This window comes from Symphalangus syndactylus, chromosome 18 (assembly GCF_028878055.3).
Source record: "Symphalangus syndactylus isolate Jambi chromosome 18, NHGRI_mSymSyn1-v2.1_pri, whole genome shotgun sequence".
Lineage (NCBI taxonomy): Eukaryota > Metazoa > Chordata > Mammalia > Primates > Hylobatidae > Symphalangus > Symphalangus syndactylus.
This window is the reverse complement of record NC_072440.2, coordinates 58,354,418-58,375,302: the sequence shown is the minus strand read 5'-3', so window position 1 is coordinate 58,375,302 and position 20,885 is coordinate 58,354,418. Positions and strand designations below refer to the sequence as shown.

The following is a 20,885-nucleotide window of genomic DNA, read 5'->3' as shown; positions in this document are numbered from 1 at the left end:
GGAGCCGAAAGTCGAGATAGAGCGCAGTTGGGCCTTGGATTCGAAAAGACTGGACAGAGGTTTTAGTGAGCCGAGATCGCGCCACTGCACCCCGGCCTGGGCGACAGAACGAGACTCCGTCTCAAAAAAAGAAAAAGAAAAAAGCCTGGAAAGAAATAAAAGTCTTTAAGAAATGAGATCGTGCCCTTTAAAACTGAGTTTAACAATAGTGAGGGCTTAATAAACGATAGGTGTTATCTCTGGGTTGGAGGGGAATACCTATAATTTTAGTTTTTCGTTCCATTTCTAAACTTTGTACTATGAGCGTGCAGTTTTTTAAATTTTATTTTATTTTTTAAATAGAAACGAGGTCTCACTATGTTGCTCAGGCTGGTCTCGAACTTTTGAGCTCAAGTGAACCTCCCTCTTCGGCCTCTATTATTTTTATTTTATTTTTTATTCTTATTTTTTGAGATAGAGTCTGGCTCTGTCACCAGGCTGGAGTGCAGTGGCGAGATAGCTCACTGCAACCTCCGCCTCCGGGTTCAAGCAATTCTCCTGCCTCAGCCTCCGGAGTAGCTGGAGTAGCTGAGACTACAGGTGCCCGCCACCACACCCGGCTAATTTTTTGTATTTTTAGTAGAGGCGGGGTTTCACCGTGTTGGCCAGGATGCTCTCCATGTCCTGACCTCGTGATCGCCCGCCTTGGCCTCCCACAGTGCTGGGATTACAGGCGTGAGCCACTGCGCCCAGCCCCTTGTTATTTTAAATGAGGGGACAGGAGAACGTCACATGTAGAGACTGAGACCCCGAGTTGACCCTGAGCACCCTCTCCGAGGGGAGATCGAGGCTCCTGCCTGGCCATTGTGGCGTGAGGGTGGCCAGGTGTTTGTGAAAGAGGGGCCCCCAGAGAGCAGCACGGGAGCGATTTATGCACAGGAATATTAACATGGAGAAGTCCTAGAAACCCCCCTAAATATGCATGTCCACTTTTTTTAAAGCAAATTACAAAATGTGAAATTCCCCAGAAATGCACAGCAATACCTTCTCTAACAAGTAATTATTGCGTCCTCCTCTGCGGGCAGCACTATTCCAGGTTCTACGGGTAAACAGTAGTAAGACTGCTACCTGGTATTTGGAAGATATGCAAAAAGTGAAATGTTAAGATAGCTGGTTCCTAAGTAATTCTTTAGTGTTATTAAGTCGGATTAGCTGGTCAATTGTATTTTGGTAGGGAGGGAACAGGATGGGAAAAAGAGCTGAAAGCAAGTCCATCTCTTGATATCTAAGCCCTCTAAAGGGACACAGTTTTGGTTTTTCCCAGGACTGGGCCACGAGTCTCCTAACGTGTTTTCTCCCTCTACATTGGGAGGGAAATCAATGATTTTTTTTTTAATTGGGCTGTCCCAACTCCAGAGCCTCCTGAGCACGTGCTGTCCTGTGGGTTGGAAAAGAGGTGGGGGTGATTGGCGTCTCTGCCGGACCGAGAAACCAGCTTCCTATTTAACTCTCATCAGCTTGGGCCACCTGGGTTCTGATGTGCCTTCAGATGTGGAGAGACTTACTCCTGGCCTCTGAAATGTTTTGGGAGAAGTCTGGAGGTGTCTTCTAGCTGAGACCTACAGCTTCATATGAAAAGACCTTGGAAAGCTATAAGAGGCTCTTAGAAAAGTCATGTCATGTCATGCCACCTTTTACCTTTTATTTTTTGATGCCTTTTTTTTTTTTTTTTTTTTTGGAGACTGGGTTTCGCCGCGTTGCCTAGGCTGCAACTCTTAGGCTCAAGCGATCCTCTTGCCCTGGCCTCCCAAAGTGCTGGGATTGCAGGCAGGAACCACAGAGCCCCGGCCCTTTTTATTTATTAAGTGAACATTTATTAATGCCTAGAGAATGTCTTGCACTGTATAAGAAAGAAAATGCTGGAGGACCCTTTTAGTCCAGCAGGGTGTAGTGAGTAACTGAGTAGAGAAAGCACAGGGTGCGGGATGGGGAAAAAAGGTTGATGAATTGCACTTTGGTCTTAGTTAATGGGATATTGAAATTCACTTCCCCAGCTTGTTTTCAAGACTTTTATATTTTTGACAAACACTTTAAATCATACTAAAAACAATAATTGACCCACTACAGATTGCTGTCCATGAAATCTTGAACATGTGAGTCCAAACCCCTGGACAGTTTCATATCCTCTCTATAAGATGAGCCTGGTAATTCTTGCATCAGGTGTCATAAGTGTTTAAAAATATTTACTAGACACCTGGCCGGGCGCGGTGGCTCACGCTTGTAATCCCAGCACTTTGGGAGGCCGAGGCGGGCGGATCACGAGGTCAAGAGATCGAGACCACGGTGAAACCCCGTCTCTACTAAAAAAAAAAATACAAAAAATTAGCCGGGCGCGGTGGCGGGCGTCTGTAGTCCCAGCTACTCGGAGAGGCTGAGGCAGGAGAATGGCGTGAACCCGGGAGGCGGAGCTTGCAGTGAGCCGAGATTGCGCCACTACACTCCAGCCTGGGCGACAGAGCGAGACTCCGTCTCAGAAAAAAAAAAAAAAAATTTACTAGACACCTGTGATAAGAGCTATAAAATATATAAAATACAAAGTTCTCGGTCTTTGAGGCCAAACGCGGTGGCTCACACCTGTAATCCCAGCACTTTGGGAGGCCTAGGTGGGCAGATCACCTGAGATCAGGAGTTCGAGACCAGCCTAGCCAACATGGTGAAACCCAGTCTCTACTAAAAATACAAAAATTAGCCGGACATGGTGGGGGGCGCCTGTAATCCCAGCTACTGGGGAGGCTGAGGCAGGATAATTTCTTGAACCTGGGAGGCAGAGGTTGCAATGAGCCAAGATCGTGTCATTGCACTCCAGCCTGGGCAACAGAACGAGACTTTCTCAAAAAATAAAAATAAAAATAAATAAATAGGCATTCCAGAAAAGATAAGGGAAAACAGAAAAACACTGTACACTGGTAAGCAGAAAACAGAAAATAACATGGCAGGAATAAGTCCAAATATATAAATAATAAAACATAAATGTGAATGGGTTATATTATCTTCTTAATCATGCTGTTTTGTTTTATGTGTATCTCTTTATAAACAACATATAGCTGGCTTTGGGGTTTCTCAGGGCTTCTCTCTTTTAAGAAGAGAATATAAATCATTCGTATTTATTTTTTATTATTTATTTATTTGGACTTATTTCTACCATGTTATTTCACATTTTTTGTTTACTATGTTTCTCAAGGCAGGAGGATTGCTTGAGGCCAGGAGTTCAAGACCAGGCTGGGCAACATACTGTGACCTCGTCTCTACAAAAAATTTTTAAAAATTAACCAGGCGTGGTGACTTGCACCTGTAGTCCCAGCTGCTCGGAAGACGGAGGTGGTAAGATCCCTTGAACCCAGGAGTTCGAGGCTACAGTAAGCTATGAGCTATGATTGAACCATTGCACTCCAACCTGGGAGACAGAATAAGCTCCTGCCTCTAAAAAACAAAAATTTAAAAAAAAAAAAGGAAAATGACTTGCCAGCCATTTTTATGTTTATGGAAATGTTTATGGAAAGAAAGCATATGTAGCAATATTAATATCAGACAGAATTTATCGTAAAGGCATTAAAAGGACAAAGAAGGGTATTTCATGTTGATTGAAGGTACAAGTTAACCACATATACATCTTTATGAACATAGCAACATAATTTTGAAATGTATAGGCCTAGCATGGCGGCTAACACTTGTAATCTCAGCACTTTGGGAGGCTGAGGTCAGGGGTTCAAGACCAGCCTGGTCAACATGGTGAAACCCCGTCTCTACTAAAAATACAAAAATTAACTGGGCATGGTGGCACTTGCCTGTAATCCCAGCTACTGAGGAGGCTGAGGCATGAGAATTGCTTGAACCTGAGAGGCAGAGGTTGCAGTGAGCCAAGATTGAGCCACCGCACTCCAGCCTGGGCAAGGGACAGAGCAAGAGTCTGTCTCGAAAAAGAAAAAAAAAAATTAGCCGGGCTTGGTAGTGTGCACTTATAGCCCCAGCTACTCGGGAGGCTAAGGTGGGAGGATCATTTGAGCCCAGAAGATTGAGGCTGCAGTGAGCTGAGATGGTACCACTGCATTCAAGCCTGGGTGACAGAGTGAGATCCTGTCTGAAAAGAAAAAACAAAAGAAAATTGGCTGGGCACAGTGACTCATGCCTGTAATCCCAGCACTTTGGGAGGCTGAGGCAGGGATGCCCTGCGGTCAGGAGTTTGAGACCAGCCTGGCCAACATGGTGAAACCTTATCTGCCGAGACCAGCTCGGTCGGGGAGAGCCTAACCCAGCGGCGCTGGAGGAATTAAAGACATACACACAGAAATATAGAGGTGTGAGGCCGGGCGCGGTGGCTCACGCTTGTAATCCCAGCACTTTCGGAGGCCGAGGCAGGCGGATCACGAAGTCAGGAGATCAGGACCATCCTGGCTAACACGGTGAAACCCCGTCTCTACTAAAAATACAAAAAATTAGCCGGGCGTGGTGGCAGGCGCCAGTAGTCCCAGCTACTCGGGAGGCTGAGGCGGGAGAATGGCGTGAACCCGGGAGGCAGAGCTTGCAGTGAGCTGAGATCGTGCGACTACACTCCAGCCTGGGCGACAGAGCGAGACTGTCTCAAAAAAAAAAAAAAATAGAGAGGTGTGAAGTGGGAATTCAGAGCTGAGAACCCCGAAGAGAGATTTACCCACATATTTATTAACAGCAAACCAGTCATTAGCATTGTTTCTATAGATATTAAATTAACTAAAAGTATCCCTTAAGGGAAACGAAGGGATGGGCTGAATTAAAGAAATAGGTTGGGCTAGTTAACTGCAGCGGGAGCATGCTCTTAAGGCATAAATCGCTCATGCTATTGTTTGTGGCTTAAGAATGCCTCTAAGCGGTTTTCCGCCATGGGTGGGCCAGGTGTTCCTTGCCCTCATTCCTGTAAACCCACAACCTTCCAGCTTGGGCGTTATAGCCATTATGGACATGTTACATTGCTGCAGGGATTTTATTTATGGCCAGTTTTGGGGCCAGTTTATGGCCAGACTTTGGGGGGCTTGCTCCCGACAGCTATCTCTACTAAAAATAACAAAAATTAGCTGGGCGTGGTGGCGGGCGCCTGTAATCCCGGCTACTCAGGAGGCTGAGGCGGGAGAATCGCTTGAACCCGGGAAGGGGAGGTTGCAGTGAGCCGAAATCGCACGATTGCACTCCAACCTGGGCAACAAGAGTGAAACTCTGTCTCAAAAAAAAAAAAAAAAAGAAAGAAAAGAAATGTATAAAACAAAGACTGAAATGATGAAAACAATCCACAAATCACAATGGGAGACAAATACAATTCTCAGAATCAACAGAGGGAGCAGACAGAAAAAATTTGAACAGTACAACTTTCCTTCCAACCAAGGACTTATGTTTTTTCTTTTTTTCGAGGCAGAGTCTCCCTCTGTTACCCAGGCTGGAGTTCAGTGGCGTGATCTCGGCTCACTGCAAACTCCGCCTCCCAGGTTCAAGCAATTCTCCTGCCTCGGCCTCCCGAGTACCTGGGATTACAGGCGCCTGCCACCATACCCATCTAATTTTTGGTTTTTTTAGTAGAGACGGGGTGTCACTATGTTGGACAGGCTGGTATAGAACTCCTGACCTTGTGATCCACCCGCCTCAGCCTCCCAAAGTGTTGGGATTACAGGCGTGAGCCACTGTGCCCAGCCAGGCCTATGTTTTTTCAATCAAGAAACATTCCCACTTTTTTTCTTCTTTTTGAGATGGAATCTCGCTTTGTTGCCCAGGCTGGAGTGGGGTGGCACGATCTCAGCTCACTGTCTTACTGCAACCTTCGACTCTTGATTCTCCTGCCTCAGCTTCCTGAGTAGCTGGGATTACAGGTACAAGCCACCAAGCCTGGTTGATTTTTGTATTTTTAGTAGAGACAGAGTTTCACCATGTTGGCCAGCCTGGTCTGGAACTCCTGACCTCAGGTGATCCACCTAAGTTGGGCTCCCAAAGTGTTGGGATTGTAGGCGTGAACCACCGGACCTGGCGAAATCTTTATATTTTCATTTCTCTTGGGTAAATACCTAGAAGTGGAATTGCAGTATCATATGGTAAATACTATGTTTAAATTTTTTTTTTTTTTTTTTTTTTGAGACGGAGTCTCGCTCTGTCACCCAGGCTGGAGTGCAGTGGCGCAATCTCGGCTCACTGCAGGCTCCGCCTCCCAGGTTCACGCCATTCTCCTGCCTCAGCCTCTCCGAGTAGCTGGGACTACAGGCGCCCGCCACCACGCCCGGCTAATTTTTTGTATTTTTTTAGTAGAGACGGGGTTTTACCTATGTTTAAATTTTTTAGAAACTTAGCGGCTTTCCAAAGTGGCTATAGGTTATACCATTTTACATTCCCACCAGTGATGTACTGCTTTTTTATATTGCTATTAGAGATTGTTATTTAACTCTTTCATGGTTATCCAACATTTTATTGTTTATATTGTATGTTTTTCCCAACTGGATTTCAACAAGCTCATTAGACGCAGAAGCTAGGGTTAATCGTGGTTACATTTTTTGTGTGTTCTGTGCTTATGATAGTGCTGAGTACATACTAGGCATTCAATAAATATTTTTGAATGACTATTGAATGGTTACATATCTGCAATATGCTTTATTTTATTTTATTATCTTTTGAGACAGGGTCTTACTCTGTCACCCAGGCTGAAGTGCAGTGGCATGATGTCGGCTCACTGCAGCTTTCACCTCCTGGGTTCAAGTGATTCTCCTGTCTCAGCCTCCTGAGTAGCTGGGATTACAGGCATGCACCATCATGCCTGGCTAATTTTTTTTTTGTTTGTATTTTTAGTAGATATGGGGTTTTGTTATGTTGGCCAGGCTGGTCTAGAATTCCTGACCTCAGGTGATCTACCCGCCTCACCCTCCCAAAGTGCTGGAATTACAGGCGTGAGCCACCGCTCCCAGCCGAATGTAGTCATTTTTTTTTCTTTTTTTGAGACGGAGTCTCACTCTTGTTGCCCAGGCTGGAGTGCAATGGCGCCATCTCAGCTCACCCCAACCTCTGCCTCCTGGGTTCAAGTGATTCTCCTGCCTCAGCCTCCCAAGTAGCTGCAATTACAGGCATGTGCCACCATGCCCAGCTAATTTTGTATTTTTAGTAGAGATGGGGTTTCTCCATGTGGGTCAGGCTGGTCTTGAACTCCCTACCTCAGATGATCCACCTGCCTCGGCCTCCCAAAGTGCTGGGATTACAGGCATGAGCCACCGCTCCTGGCCCTGAATGTACTCATTTTAAAGCACTAAGGCAATGGTTCTAGTTACCTACACAGCACCTATTATACTTTTTCTTCCTTATTAAAAAAAATCTATTTTGTTCAGGATGCCCACTTGAAAACACTCAGCTTCCAGACTCCCTGGAGGTTATGGATAGTTATGTAATGTGGTTCAGGCCAATGTATACATACGTGGAAGTTCTAGGCACAGACGATTCCAGGAAAGTTTGTTAAGTGGAGGAGACTCAACTGGGAAGGCTTTCACCTTTTGCCTGTTGCTCTTTTCCTTTTTTCTCCTCTTCCTTGTCTGGAATGCTGATGAAACTTCCAAGGATTGAGAGGTTCAGCTGCCATCTCGCAAATATGCAGATTGGAGTCACATGCTAAGGACGTCAGAGGGGAAAGGAGTCTGTGCTCCTGATTGCACCATGGAGTGGCCATTTAGCCCTAGACTGCTCATTTCCAGATGTCACATTACGTAAGAATTATAATTGCTGTGGTAGCTGGGTTCTTGTTGTTACATGCCATTAAATACAGTCCTCGCTTTTACTGACAATTTTTTTTTTTTTTGAGACCGAGTCTTGCTCTGTCACCCAGGCTGGAGTGCAGTGGCGCAATCTCGGCTCACTGCAAGCTCCGCCTCCTGGGTTCATGCCATTCTCCTGCCTCAGCCTCCCGAGTAGCTGGGACTACAGGCATGCGCCACCGGGCCCAGCTAATTTTGTATTTTTAGAAGAGACGGGGTTTCTCCATGTTTGTCAGACTGGTCTCAAAGTCCCAACCTCAGGTGATCAGCCTGCCTCGGCTTCCCAAAGTGCTGGGATTACAGGTGTGAGCCACCACGCCCGGCTTACTGACAATTTTACCTGCCACATTGCCCTTTGTTAGATTTCCCAAGTACTGTCTTTGTTCTCATCAATAAGCTACCAGCACTGCTGAGGAACAGGTAGGCTTGAGCAGGACAATTAGAAGTAGGTGGGACACAGGGACACAATTTTTATCAGTGGCACTTTCTTCTGATACCAGGAAAAGAGGTGAGTCATTCCACATTATAGCATCACTATTTTGTGAATGGGAAAATTAAGGTTCAAAGGGAAAAAATAATCAGCTTAAGCCTACAGATTACGTCTCCAGCTTATCTGTCCATCCCTCACTCCTGTCTTACCATTTCCCTGAATTATTCTTCTCTGTTTAGTTTGCCTGGTAAACCCCATTTCTTCTGTTTGTTTAAACTACAGTTTCTCAACCTCAGTGTTATTGACATGTGGGGCTGGACTATTCTTTATGGTGAGGGGCAGCTCTGTCCTTTGTAGGATGTTTAACAGTATCCCTGGCCTCTGCCCACCAGATGCCAGTGGCACCCCTCCCCTCCTCCAAGTTGTGACAACCAAAATTGTCTTTGGACATTGCAGAATGTCCCCTGGGGGCCAAGATCTCCCTGACTGAGATCACTACTCTCAAGTCAGCTCAAACACCACTCCAATCTATACCTGCTTTGTTCCCACATGTCCCCCACAAACTTCCAGCATAACAGCTGCAGCACTGTTACCTGTCTTTATCTCCACATTACACTGTATGGTCTTTGAAGGCTCTTTGACTCATTTCTGCATCTCCCTGTTTATTGACTAAATGAATTTTAAAATTGTTTGGGAAGCCAGGTGTGGTTGCTTGTGCCTGTAGTCCTAGCTACTTGGGAGGCTGAGGCAGGAAGATTGCTTGAGCTTGAGCCCAGGAGTTTGTGGCTGCAATGAGCTATGATCATGCCACTGCACTCCAGTCTGGGCTACAGAGCGAGACCCCATCTCTAAATAAAGTAAAATAAAATAAAATAAAAATGGCTTGGGCAAAGAATAGGAATATAATTCAGGAATTTGGGTCCCTGATGCCATGATTTCAATAGTCATTGTTAAGGACTCATGTGTCCTATGCCTTTGCTTGGCATTGTATTTTATAGATTCCAATGCTAGAGTCAAGAGGCAGATTCTAGGCCGGGCGCGGTGGCTCACGCTTGTAATCCCAGCACTTTGGGAGGCTGAGGTGGGCGGATCACGAGGTCAGGAGATCGAGACCACGATGAAACCCCGTCTCTACTAAAAATACAGAAAAAAAAATTAGCCAGGCGTGGTGGCGGGCGCCTGTAGTCCCAGCTACTTGGAGGCTGAGGCAGGAGAATGGCGTGAACCCAGGAGGCGGAGCTTGCAGTGAGCCGAGATGCGCCACTGCACTCCAGCCTGGGCGACAGAGCGAGACTCCGTCCCAAAAAAAAAAAAAGGCAGATTCTAGCAAGGAAGATATGTTGCTCATTGTTTTAAACATACCAATTAAATGGAAAAAGAGGCCAGGTGCAGGTGGCTCACACCTATAATCCCAGCACTTTGGAAATCCGAGGCGGGCGTATTCCAGGAGTTCTAGACCAGCTTGGGCAACAAAGTGGGACGCTCTCTCTACAAAAAATACAAAAATTAGCCGGGAGTCATGGTGCATGCCTGCAGTCCCAGCTACTTGGAAGACTGAGGTGGAAGGATCACTTGAGCCCAGGAGGTCCAGGCTGCAGTGAGGCATGGTAGTGGTAGTGCCACTGCACTCCAGCCTGGGTGACAGAGAGAGACCCTGTCTCAAAAAAAAGAAAAAAAAAAGAAAGAAAGAAAGAAAGAAAAGAGAAGGAAAAAAAAGGAAAAAAATGCAAAGAGTTTAGGAAAACCTTTTATATTATCACAAAGAAAAATGAAAAACTCTCAAATGTTTTGGGAGAGAATGAAGAGTAAATTTCTATACAATATTTTTGTTTCCCTGATGGAATCGAAGTTGAGTCAGTCTCACAGAAAACGCTGTGTACCCTCTTCTCAGTTCTAACTTCCTCTAATGTTGTCATCTTAAATTATTGTGTTATAGCCAGGCGTGGTGGCTCACGCCTGTAATCCCTGCATTTTGGGAAGCCAAAGCAGGCGGATCACGAGGTCAGGAGTTCGAGACCAGCCTGGCCAATATGGTGAAACCCTGTCTCTACTAAAAATGCAAAAATTAGCTGGACGTGGTGGCGAGCACGTGTAGTCCCAGGTACTTGGGAGGCTGAGGCAGAAGAATCACTTGAACCTGGGAGGTGGAGGTTGCAATGAGCTGAGATCATGCCACTGCATTCCAGCGTGGGCAACAGAGTGAGACTCCATCTCAAAAAAAAAAAAAAAAATTACTGTGTTACATTTGTCATAACCAAGAAAAGATCTTAAAAAAAAAAAAAAGAAAGAAAGAAAGAAGAAAAAAGAAAACAACTTGAATGCATAGGACTTCATTATTTTCCAGAAATGGATGGTCATTTTGGTTTGCTAGGACTACTGATCCCGTATTTCCAATTTTATTAGTGTATTTCTAAAGAAAGACATCTACAAACCGTTCAAATAACGTTGAGATGCTGAGTGTGTGGGCAGGAAATCCTCTTGGTCATGTTGACGGGTGTTTCCTTCAGTCCTGTGGCTGCCCACAGCTTTCTGGAAAAAAAGTTGCAAAACTTCCTGAAATTCGCTTGTGTGCACTTGGGTTCTAAGAAATTCAGTACCTCTTTGGCATCTACAAAATGCTGCAGTTCATTTGCCCAGTCAATTAAAAATGACACTAAAAGGGCATGACAACAAAAGGAAAAGATTCATTCAAAAAATGTGAAGATATCGCATGGCTCTTTTTCACTTGGCACTGACCTGGCTCTGCATCTGGTTTTGCTTTTTTTTTTTAAAGAAAGCACAAACTCTCCATTGTTGGTAACTGTTCTGTATTCTGAGGTTCAAAGGTGGCAAGAGAAGCAAGCTTTATCTTGTTTGAGAGAAGCTTAGCGGGATGCGGTGTGTCACGCCTGTAATCCCAGCACTTTGGGAGGTTGAGGTGGGCGGATCCCTTGAACCCAGGAGCTTGAGACCAGCCTGGGCAACATGGTGAGACCCCATCTCTACAAAAAATACAAAAAATTAGCCAGCCATGGTGGCATGCACCGGTAGTCCCAGTTTCTCAGGAGGCTGAGGTGGGAGAAACACCTGAGTCCAGGAAGTCGAGGCTGCAGTGAGCTGTGATCATGCCACTGCATTCCAACCTGGGCAACAGAGTGAGACCCTGTCTCAAAAGAAAGAAGTTTAAGTGTTGCAAGCCCCCTTCATTATTCCTATAAGAAAGAAAACCAGTTCATTGGTACTGAAATTTTAAACTTTTTATTTTGGCATAATTTAAATGTACAGAAAAATTTCTTTTCTTTTCTTTTGAGACGCAGTCTTGCTCTGTCACCCAGGCTGGAGTGCAGTGGCGCAATCCCAGCTCACTGCAACCTCCTAGTAGAGATGGGGTTTCACCATGTTGGCCAGGCTGGTCTTGAACTCCTGACCTCACGTGATCCACCCACCTCGGCCTCCCAAAGTGCTGGGATTATCATGAGCTCAGCCAAATGTACAGAAATGTTTCAAAGCTAGCACAGATAATTCTCAGGCACGCCCTCACCCAGTTCCAGTTTCCCCTAACATTATCAGCTTACACCACTATGGCACATTTGTCAAAACTGAGAAACCAACACTGACATATTGCTAGGAACTAAACTCTAGTCTTTATTTGGATTTCACCAATTTTTCCTTTAATGATCTTTCTCTGTTCCGGGATCCTGCATTGGTGTTAATTACTTGGCTTCCGGATAGTACACCTACTTTTGCAGAATGTTTCATGATTAATTTCAGCAAACCGTATTTATCTGAAGAGCTTAATTTACTCAAGTTCAATCTTCCCAGACACGCACCCTGGGGCTTTGACTCCAAAATGGTAACAACTGATCCCTCCCTCCCCCTTTGGTGAGGTGGCTTAGGCTTTAGGTGACGCTGAGAATTTGTGTATGATCTGGCTTGTAGGAGACTGAATTTCCTGTGAATAAACTAGGGACTCTCAGCATTTTAAAAAATATCCTGTTTTTGTTTTGTTGTTTTGTTTTGAGACAAAGTCTCACTCTATCGCCCAGGCAAGAGTGCAGTAGCGCAGTCTCAGCTCACCACAACCTCTGCCTCCTGGGTTCAAGTGATTCTCCTGGCTCAGCCTCCTGAGTAGCTGAGACTACAGTCACCTGCCACCATGCCCAGCTAATTTTTTTTTTTTTTGTATTTTTAGTAGAGACGGGGTTTCGCTATGTTGGCCAGGCTGATCTTGAACTCCTGACCTTAAGTGATCAGCCCGCCTAGGCCTCCCTAAGCACTGGGATTACAAGCATGAGCCACTGCGCCTGGCCAAAATATCCTCTTATTTATAGCTGACTTTGCACATCTGATATTCATGTGGGATAAGATAGCAAGCTGTAGTTTTTCTGTTCTTTCTTTCTTTCTTTTTTTTTTTTCCATGAAAACAGCCAGGATTTATGTGGTTCCAAGAGCCAGCTGGATAAAATATAGACCCATTCTGTTTTGGTGAATAAAGGTGATATGAGAAGAAAAAACCTCCAGGCCAGGAACAGAGGAAGAAGTATAATTATGTTTGCCTCAGAGAAAACTGGGAGAGAAACCATTCATCTTCCATTCATTCATCTTCCATTCCCAGACCTTGGAAGAGTACTCACTCTAACGTGGGGGCTAGAAGCATTGGCTTATGAAATAGGCATAGGTAAGTTTTCAGCTCCACCACCTAGCTAGGTAACCTTGGACAAGTTGCTTAACCTCTTTGAGCCTCAGTCCTTGTCTCCAAAATGAGGGCTGAGCTTTGAATAAGATCATGTATTTAACACAGCACGTGACATAGAGAAAACACATATCTGTTACCTATTATTATTTCCAAAGACAGTCCACCGTAATTACCAACAGGCATTCCTAAACTCTTCTTAGTCTATCATTAATCTCATCCTTTCTTCCATCTTTAGATATTTGGTAGCCAAGGGCTGGGCGCAGTGGCTCACGCCTGTAATCCCAGCACTTTGGGAGGCCGAGGCGGGTGAATTACTTGAGGTCAGGAGTTGGAGACCATCCTGGCCAACATGGTGAAACCCCATCTCTACTAAAAATATAAAAATTAGCTGGGCATGGTGTCGTGCACCTGTAATCCCAGCTATTGGGGAGACTGAGTTAGGAGAATCCTTTGAACCTGAGGAGGTGGAGGTTGCAGTGAGCTGAGATCGCACCACTGCACTCCAGCCTGGGTAACAGAGCGAGTGAGACTCTGTCTAAAAAAAAAAGAAAAAAGGAATTTGGTAGGAAAGAAGTTTGACAGTTCCCAGAGGTCTACGTGAAACAGTAGGGTACTCACGTCTTCAAAATATGTCTAAGTATGTATAAAATTTGATCACTGGTCACAAGCAGAAATGGGGTCCACAAAGCAGGAAAAATGTCACAGCGATGGACCTTGGATAAGCTTTCTCCAGTTGCTCCCTCCTCCAAACTGGAAAGAAAATTTCCGTCTGATCAATGAGTGGACTGGACCTGGTCACAGGCTGCCAAGTATCTGCCCTGTTAGTGTGACCTGGAACAAAATTCCCAGCAGAGGACAGCAAACATTTGCTGAGCACACAGACCTGTGACCCTCCTACGTGAAATTCTAGGGGCAGGGTTTGAATTACGCCATAACTGGGGCTTGGTGGCTTATGGGGAAGTGCTCTATACTAAACAAATTGTGTGAGGCAGTCAGGCCCGGGAAAGAAGAGGTTGGCATCTGCAATTTGAAAATATGACTCTGTTGTTTTATTTTTATTTTCGGAGACACTGTCTTGCTCTGTTGCCTGGGCTGGAGTGTAATGGTGCAATCATAGTTCACCATAACCTCAAACTCCTGGGCTCAAGTGATCCTCCCGCCACAGCCTTCCAAGCACACTGCCATGCCCAGCTAATTAAAAACAATTTTTTTTTTTTGGTAGAGACGGGAGTCTTGCTATGTTTCCCAGGCTGGTCATGATTTCCTGATCCCTAGTGATCCTCCTGCCTCAGCCTCCCAAGCACACCACCACACCTAGCTAATTTTTTTCTTTTTTCTTTTGTTATTATTTAGCTCTCTTTATAACTGGCTTATTTTTATTATTTTTTTGTAGAGAAGAGGTCTTGTTATGTTATCCAGCCTGGTCTTAAAATGTGACTCTGTTGTTTTATACAAAACACAATCATTTTCCATTTGAAAACAAGTTGTATTTTCCAGCATAAAATTCCAGATTTATAGACTATAGTATAGTCCTTAGGACCCATAATGTGTTTCCAAAAAATACTTGCCAATGTCTGTACTTTCAGTGATCTGTAACTTCTTGGAGTAGTGGAGAGGTTAAGCAACTTGTCCAAGGTTACCTAGCTAGGATGTGGTGGAGCTGAAAACCTACCTTTGCCTGTCCATTTCATAAGCCAATGCTTCTAGCCCCCACGTTACAGTGACTATTCTTCCAAGATCTGGGAATGGAAGATGAATGAATGGAAGATGAATGGTTTCTCTCCCAGTTTTCTCTGAGGCAAACATAATTATACCTCCTCCTTTGTTCTTGGAGATTTTTCTCTTCTCATCTCCCCTCCATTCACCAAAACAGAGTTGGGTCTATATTTTACCCAGCTGGCTCTTGGAACTGCATAAATCCTGGCTGTTTTCATTTTTTAAAAATTATGACATTAACTACCAAACTTGAGCTGTAAGTTGTGGGTTAGCTCTTGACTCTGCTAGATAACCTGGAACAAAGCATTAACTTCTTTGAGAGCTTCCTTTTTTTTCCTTCATTGTTGTTGTGTGTTTCTACTGGAAAATGTGGGAGTGAAGGCGACCTAGCAGAGTGCCTGGCACACAGGAAGGAGCTTGTTGAATTTATAGTTCCGGGCTCCAGAACAAAGGCGGCCCATCTTAGCCTGAGCCACTCTGACTTCGCTTTAGGAAATACTGCCTAGATATCTAAAGGAAAGTGATAGCAACTGCAACCAACTGTTTCTGAGGTCTGCTTGCCCACCGATGGCCCCCTCAGCCATGGGAACATGTGTAGAGAGGTGCCTGGAACAGACACTGACTCGGGGGGGTCTGTACAGAGGCAGTGCAGGTGAAGAAATGAATGCAGATTCCCCAACAATCCAGAGGTATATGCAAGAGGAGGGGCAGGGGTTCTTTCAAGTCACCTTCCAGTTGACCAGGTGCCTTTACAACTCTAAGGCTCTGTGAGTATGTTTTTTTCTTACCTTATGGAATAAAGGGGTAAAGAAGACATCTGCCCTGGGTATGGCTTTGGGTCGGAATAAACATTTCTCAGATTGAAGTGTTTCAGCAATGTCTTGAAAAATCAGATTTGTTCAGGATTGCTGGAAGTGCATTATTTGATTCTAAGTTTCACTTAAAAGTCTTGGGGAAGGCCAGGTATGGTGGCTCATGCCTGTAATCCCAGCGCTTTGAGAGGCCAAGACAGGCGGATCGCTTGAGCCCAGACATTCAAGACCAGCCTAGGCAACGTGGTGAAACCCCGTCTCTACAAAAAATACAAAAATCAACTGGGCTTGGTGACACATGCCTGTAGTCCCAGCTGCTGGGGAGGTTGGGGTGGGAAGAGGGAGGATGACTTGAGCCCAGGAGGCTGAGACTGCAGTGAGCCGAGATTGTACCACTGCACTCCAGCCTGGGCAATAGAGCGAGACACTGTCTCAAAAAAACAAAACAAAACAAAAAATCTTGGGGAAAATCACTGAAAACACAGTTTTCTTTCTTTTCTTTTTCTTTCTTGTTTTTTTTTTTTTTTTGAGACAGAGTCTTACTCTGTTGCTCAGGCTGGAATGTGGTGGCATGATCTCAGCTCACTGCAACCTCTGCCCCCTGGGTTCAAGTGATTCTCCTGCCTCAGCCTCCCTAGTAGCTGGAATTACAGGTGCACGCCACCGCGCCTGGCTAATTTTTGTATTTTTGTAGAGATGGGGTTTCACCAGGCTGGTCTCAAACTCCTGACCTTAGGTGATCTGCCTGCCTCAGCCCCCCAAAGTGCTGGGATTACAGGTGTGAGCCACCATACCCGGCCGAAAACACAGCTTTATAAAGGGATTCCTCTGGCCTGGCACAGTGGCTCACACCTGTAATCCCATCACCTTGGGAGGCCAAGGCGAGTTGGTCACCTAAGGTCAGGAGTTTGAGACCAGCCTGGCCAACGTGGCAAAACCCTGTCTCTACTAAAAATACAAAAAATTGGCCAGGCGTGGTGGCGCGTGCCTGTAATCCCAGCTACTTGGGAGGCTGAGGAAGGAGAATCACTTGAACCCGGGAGAGGGAGGTTGCAGTGAGCTGAGATCATGCCACTGCACTCCAGCCTGGGCAACAAGAGAGAAATTCTGTCTCAAAAAATAAATAAAAACTAAAGGGACTCCTCTAATCTTGACCAAGGGAGAAGGGAGTGTCCCACACTCTCTCAGGTACCAGCATGAGAGGGAGAACAATTTGGTTTTGTGCAGACTTAAGGTTCTCCTAAAATTCACCACCCTTCACCTGTGCTCTATTATTTGCATTCAGTGCTTTTTTATTTGGTATCCAGAAGCTGGGTCATGACAACTGCAGTCAACTGATATTTCTAGCATCGTGATCATAACCACTGCCAGAAAACCTTGGATTTGGGGTCATGCATTCATCCTGAACACTGGTGCCTTTATCTTGCTCTCAAGGGACCAGAATCCAGAAGAGGAGAGAGACATGCAAATAGTTCCAATGCAGTGTAACTGTCACCATCCCTAAGTGGTGGTACTGAGGAAAGAGAAAGACACCAAACTCCCCAGGGCCATCAGGGAAGGCTTCATAAAGGAGAGGATGTTCAAATGGGCTTTGAAGGATGAGTAGGAGTTTGCACAGAATTTAGCTTCTTTTCTTCATGCCTCTTTTCCCTGCCAAAAAAGCTATAAGCCACCTGCACCTGACATAGAATCTCAAGAAAGCAATAACAGTTCATCTAGTGCTAAAAATTACTTGAAACTAAAGAAAAAAATATATTCAGACTTTAACACCTGCTACTGTCCCCAAGGCAGTATAAGAAGATCCTTCTAGATTTCTTTTTTCTTTTTTTCTTTTTTTTTTTTTGAGACGGAGTCTTGCACTGTTGCCCAGGCTGGAGTGCAGTGGCACGATCTTGGCTCACTGCAACCTCCGCCTCTCAGGTTTAAGCGATTCTCCTGCCTCAGCCTCCCAAATAGCTTGGATTACAGGCGCCCACCACCACACCTGGCTAATTTTTTGTATTTTTAGTAGAGACGGGGTTTCACTATGTTGGCCAGGCTGGTTTCAAATTCCTGATCTCAGGTGATCCACCCGCCTCGGCCTCCCAAAGTGCTGGGATTACAGGCATGAGCCACCAAGGCCGGCTGATCCTTCTAGATTTCTGTATATACTTATTTTAACTCTTGTCCCTTGTCTCTTTCCTACCTTCACTCCAGCCCCTTCAAGACTTCCTTAATATTTCTCTTTTAACCAACCTTTTTTTTTTTTTTTGAGATGGAGTCTCGCTCTGTTGCCCAGGCTGTAGTGCAGTGGTGTGATCTCAGCTCACTGCAAACTCTGCCTCCCAGGCTCAAGCGATTCTTGTGCCTCAGCCTCCCGAGTAGCTGGGATTACAGGTGCCCACCACCACGCCCACCTAATTTTTGTACTTTTAGTAGAGACGGGGTTTCACCATGTTGGCAACTCTGGTCTCGAACTCCTGACCTCAGGTGATCCGCCTGCCTTGGCCTCCCAAAGTGCTGGGATTACAGGCGTGAGTCACTTCACCTGACCTTAATAAACAACTTGTTTTAAAAATGGGAGGCAGAACGTGTGTGCGTGTGTGTGTGTGTGTGAGAGAGAGAGAGAGAGAAAGAGAGAGAGAGAAAGAATATCCTTCCCCCACCTCTGCAATTGGCCTTGAATTTTACACACTCACCACCCCTACTTCCCTGCTTTGACGCTGTCCCTAAAGCAGTGGGAAAGAGCTTCAGGTCTCTGGGCTTGACCAGTGTTGCTGCTCTCCCTTGGAGTCCCAGGAAATGTATCTCTTGGGATCAGGAGCTGGGATGCAACCCAGGGCTCCTGAGATAGGACAAGGCTATGCTCTGTGCACCTGTCCTGCCTCCTCACTTTGTACAATGAGGTAGGCAACCTTTTGTATTTCCTCTTGTTTTCTTTCTGCACCCCACTTGGCTTGGCAGCCATAAATCCACACTGCTTCCTCCTTGGCATTTCTTAAATGTGTTCTGCCTGAATTAAAAACTGAAAGGGGGGAGGCCCAGTAGACCTTGAAATGTTCAGCTTGCCTTCTGTCCTTGGCCGCTGGCTTGACAGGTCCCACAAGCTCTCCTGGGAGAGTGAGCAGCTGACGAAATCCCAGAGGCCCTGAAACCTCCCTTCCAGTAAGTGCCCATGTTTGCATATCCTGGTTCAAGAATAGGAACTGCTTGTTGGAAACTGATCAGGGAGCTAAAGTTACTGATTAAGTGGATTTGCTTCCAGCTGCAGGCAGTGGCCTCCCTGAGAAAGAGGGAATCTGTAGGGCTGTTTTTACAGATTAAAATCTCCTTTGTTTGTTCACTTTCTACTTCTAAAAGTTCTTGGAACCCTTTTCCAGGAAGAAGCCAGGTAAAGTCAGAGTAGGGAAAAACAGTAAGCCTTGTTTTTGTCCTCTATACTTTAAAGCTTCCTTTATTTTCAGAGACATACATGAGATATCTGAAATAAGTCAGCTTTAGGAAGGATAGCTAGCGAGTGTTGGACGTGTGCCAGGCACTGTGTGAGCACTTGGCATCCATTCTCTCTTTGGTTCCCTCAAGTTAGGAATTGGCCCCCTTTCTCAGAGGAGAATGAGGCCCTGTGAGGTTAAGCCGATGACCATGAAATTGTCAGTGGTGGAACTGGGATCTTATTATTATTATTATTTTGAGACAGGGTCTCACTCTGTCGCCCAGGCTGGAGTGCAGTGGTGCAATCACAGCTCACTGCAGCCTCTACTTCCCAGGCTCACATGATCTTCCCACCTCAGCCTTCCAGGCAGCTGGGACTACAGGTGTACACCACCATGCCCTGCTAATGGAACTGGGATTCAAATCTAGATTCCTTGCCCTGTGTCCTGGAGGTTGCCCAGGCATGGAAAAGATCCAGGCCTGGTCCACTGCTTTTAGATACTTCTCAGGCAACCCCCTCTTTCAGTAATTTGCATTTTATTAGATAGAAACTGAAAACTCATGTCAAGCTGTCTGAAACCAGCAAAAGAATGTTTTTTCGTCTTTGTTTGCATTCCTTGGTTGGAGGGGGTGCTGGGTGACATCTGCTGTGCAAATAATAGCCCAGAAGCCGGGCAGAGTCCACACCAAGCTGAGTAAATAGCACCTGAAGGCCCTGGCAGGGCATGCAAGCTCCCCAGGGGTGCCTTGCTTTGAGAGACAACCATGAGAATGAGCCCTTGGACTGGAAGCCAGGAATCCAGGGCTCTAGTCCTAGTTCTACTGTTATTAACACTTGCACCTCTCTATTCCTCATCTTTGAAGTGAAGAAAACCAAGTTGATGATGTTTGAGGCCCGAGGCTGCAGGGGTCAGTTTGACTTGGACAGTGCAGCCTGGTGGTTAGGCACACAGAGAGTAGAATCCAGTTGCCTGGGGTCCAGTATGAGCTTCATGGCTGGACAAGGTGGCTCATACCTGTAATCCCAGCAGTTTTGGAGGTCAAAGTGGAAGACCAGAGTGGACAACAGAACAAAACCTCATTTCTACAAAAAATAAATAATTAGCTGGGCAGAGTGGTGTGCACTTGTAGTCCCAGCTACTTGGGAGGCTGAGGTGGGATGGGAGGATTACTTGAGCCCAGGAGTTCAAGACTGCAGTGAGTTATGATCACACCACTGCACTCCAGCCTGAGTGACAGAGCAAGATCCTGTCTCTTTTTAAAATTTTTTTCTGAGACAGAGTCTTGCTCTGTTGCCCAGGCTGGAGTGCGGTGGCACGATCTCATCTCACTGGAACCAGGTTCAAGTGATTCTCCTGCCTCAGCCCCCCGAGTAGCTGGAACTACAGGCAAGCACCACCATGCCCAGCTAATTTTTGTATTTTTAGTAGAGACGGGGTTTCACCATGTTGGCCAGGCCAGTCTCAAACCTCAAATGATCTGCCCACCTCGGCCTCCCAAAGTGCTGGGATTACAGGTGTGAACCACTGCACCCAGCTAAGACCCTGTGTCTTAAACAAACAAACAAAAATGGCCAGTGCAGTGGCTCATGCCTGTAATCCCAGCATTTTAGGAGGCTGAGGCAGGAGAATCACCTGAACTCGGGAGGCAGAGGTTGCAGTGAGCTGAGATTGTGCCATTGCACTCCAGCCTGGGCAACAAGAGTGAAACTCCGTCTCAAAAACAATAAAAACAATAAAAACTGCTTTGGGCTGGGCATGGTGGCTCACGCTTGTAATCTCAGCACTTTGGGAGGGAGGCAGTCTGGGCTCAGGTGATCCTCCCATGTCGGCCTCCCAAATGTGAGCCATTGCGCCTGGCCCCAAATATCACATTTTTTTTTTTTTTTTTGAGACGGAGTCTCGCTCTGTCGCCCAGGCTGGAGTACAGTGGCGCAATCTCGGCTCACTGCAAGCTCCACCTCCCGGGTTCACACCATTCTCCTGCCTCAGCCTCTCCGAGTAGCTGGGACTACAGGCGCCCGCCACCACGCCCGGCTAATTTTTTTGTATTTTTAG

The 20,885-nt window shown here is 45.9% G+C and overlaps 1 protein-coding gene across 4 annotated transcripts in view; it reads left to right on the top strand.

The window, feature by feature from the left end:
• The first annotated feature begins 628 nt into the window (after positions 1-628).
• The window catches only part of ZNRF3 (zinc and ring finger 3), a 263,602-nt gene continuing 243,345 nt past the window's right edge, over positions 629-20,885 (top strand). Inside the window, exons 1-3 of one of the 4 annotated variants that reach the window (XM_063623374.1) lie at positions 629-1,035; positions 3,221-3,360; positions 7,591-7,736. In XM_063623374.1, the coding sequence (XP_063479444.1) occupies positions 7,725-7,736 (12 nt within the window). In that variant the 5' untranslated portion in view covers positions 629-1,035; positions 3,221-3,360; positions 7,591-7,724. Of the gene's footprint in view, positions 1,036-3,220; positions 3,396-5,750; positions 5,871-7,590; positions 7,737-20,885 lie in introns of those variants that run through there. The other 3 variants (XM_063623372.1, XM_063623375.1, XM_063623373.1) reach the window with 3 other exon arrangements.